The 2,011-nt window shown below is 47.5% G+C and overlaps 1 protein-coding gene across 1 annotated transcript; it reads right to left on the reverse strand.

The window, feature by feature from the left end:
- Positions 1-350: 350 nt before the first annotated feature.
- On the reverse strand, positions 351-1,594 carry LOC103976926 (probable CCR4-associated factor 1 homolog 7). The gene has a single exon (XM_009392290.3). It carries the CDS (start codon positions 1,258-1,260, stop codon positions 433-435), a length of 828 nt encoding a protein of 275 aa, XP_009390565.2. The 5' UTR covers positions 1,261-1,594; the 3' UTR covers positions 351-432.
- Between the last annotated feature and the right edge of the window lie 417 nt (positions 1,595-2,011).

Consider the following 2,011-nt stretch of genomic DNA (forward strand, 5'->3'; position numbering starts at 1 on the left):
GGGACTTGTCATTAGAGGTTAAAAATATTTACGAGCTTTAGCAAGCAGCTAAGTGCAAAGGAAATCCAAGCATACCTTGCAGCATTTCCAACTTCCAAGGAAGATAAACATCAAAGTTAGGACTCTGTATTACTGGTTTGCCGAAGAGGAATATATATGGGTACCAATTAGGCCATGCAAGTGCAGCATTTTAGGGCACTCGAATTCATAGCAAACCATAAGAAAAGGCATTGGCATCAACTGTGTTCTTCAAAAGAATTAAGAAACCTACATGAAACTACATAGAGAGATGTGTGATAAACTATGAGAATTAGTCACTGAGATCAAACATATAAAGGAATTCAAGAAGATTAAAACATCGGGGCAAGTACACCACACGACGTAACTTCTATTATAATTCACATTGTTTTTATTTTTATTACTTTTTTTGACTCAATGGGCAGTCTGCCCATTCTCAACTCCGAGCCCATACAACACGCCCGCATATTTCTCAGTAGAACCATTAAAGAAAGACTCATTCAACTTCCTGAAAGCGCAGGAGGTGAGCAAGCTGTCTGAACCGGCCTGGTGGCAGATCCCCACCCTCTCGACATCGAGCAGCTCGGCGAGCTTGTTGAGCCCCCCATGGAGGCTGTTGCAGAATTTCATGATGTGCTTGATGTCGTACACGGTAGGAAAGTAGATGTTGATGAGATTGAAGAAGCCGGCCTGGGTGTCCGGGAGGTTCTGGCAAGTGAGAAGCTTGAGAAGGTACCCGAAATCGTAGCCGCTGTGGAAGGTAACCCAGTGCACCGAGTCATTGAGCACGATGCCCGACGACATAAGGAGCTCGCCAAAGCGCTGGGAATCAATCCCCTTCTCATTGTTCTTCTGGAAATCGATGCCGCTCTGGCGGAGAAGGTCGATGGAGTCGGACGCGAAGACGTCCTGCTGGATGTCGAACTCGCGGAAATTGAACTGCCAAACGCAGCCACGGTCGGTGCCGCAGGTGGGGAGGTTGCCGAGCTGGTCGGAGAAGGTGAGACCGAGCTGGATGAGTTTGAGCATGTCGACATTGGCCTTGAGGGTGGCGTAGTTGAACTCGGAGCTGGTCCGGAAGTTGCCGAGGGGACGGCACACGATGCCGGGGAACTCGGTGTCCATGGCCACGTAAGGGAAGTCGTCCACGATCTCGCGGATCAGGGCGAACTCGGCCGCGAGGTTGTCGCTCCACACCTCGCGTATCTGGACCGTCTCGTTCTTTGGCAGGATCGACGACATCGCACCAACATCAAGCGAAACCAAGAACCGTAGAAGATCGATCTATGTACGTAAGGTCTCGAGAACAAAAGAGGACAGATCTGTGGTGATGTGGTTGGGAAACGTAAAGGGTTTGAGGGATCAAAGTAGAGGAAGAAGAAGGGATTGGGAGGAGGGGTGGATTTCTTTTCTTCGTTATTGAGATCGAGGGAGGGAGGGAGGGAGGGAGGGAAGGAGGAATGCGGTGATGGCGTTCAAGGACGCGGCATGAGCCGGTCCGCGAAGACTTCGACCATGGAAGAGGAGGAGGAGACGTAGATGGGGAAGAGGAGGAAGACGATGAGGCCGAAATAAGGCAGCGCCACTAGTTGCTGGTACGCTGCTGGCACCGGTTAGGGCTCGGGAATGGACGCGGCGTGGCGGTCTCTGGTTGGTCCATGGAAAAGCGAATACTTATTTTTTACTCGTTGGGACCTCCAATGGGCCGCAGACACGTATTAGGCCGAGACAATCTCTGTGGGTCATGCAGTGGGCCCGTAATATAGTACTCATTTTTATCCCAATTTTCTCTTTTATCATTTACTGATAAAAATAACATAAAGCATTAATAAACTATCATAAATGAGAATAAACTGAAAATTATTATACGAATTTAAATTTTAAGATATTCAAATCTCGTTCCAGTTAAAATTTTATGTAAAAATATTATGTGAGCTTTGAGCTCTAATAATACTCTAGTCTGATAATTTAGTAAGCTCTTAAGTATAAATTA

This window comes from Musa acuminata, chromosome BXJ3-3, assembly GCF_036884655.1.
Source record: "Musa acuminata AAA Group cultivar baxijiao chromosome BXJ3-3, Cavendish_Baxijiao_AAA, whole genome shotgun sequence".
NCBI classification, from domain to species: Eukaryota; Viridiplantae; Streptophyta; class Magnoliopsida; order Zingiberales; family Musaceae; genus Musa; species Musa acuminata.

What these genes read in the sequence shown, in the direction of transcription:
- LOC103976926 (XM_009392290.3), bottom strand. Translation starts at nt 1,260, where the DNA reads ATGTCGTCGATCCTGCCAAAGAACGAGACGGTCCAGATACGCGAGGTG.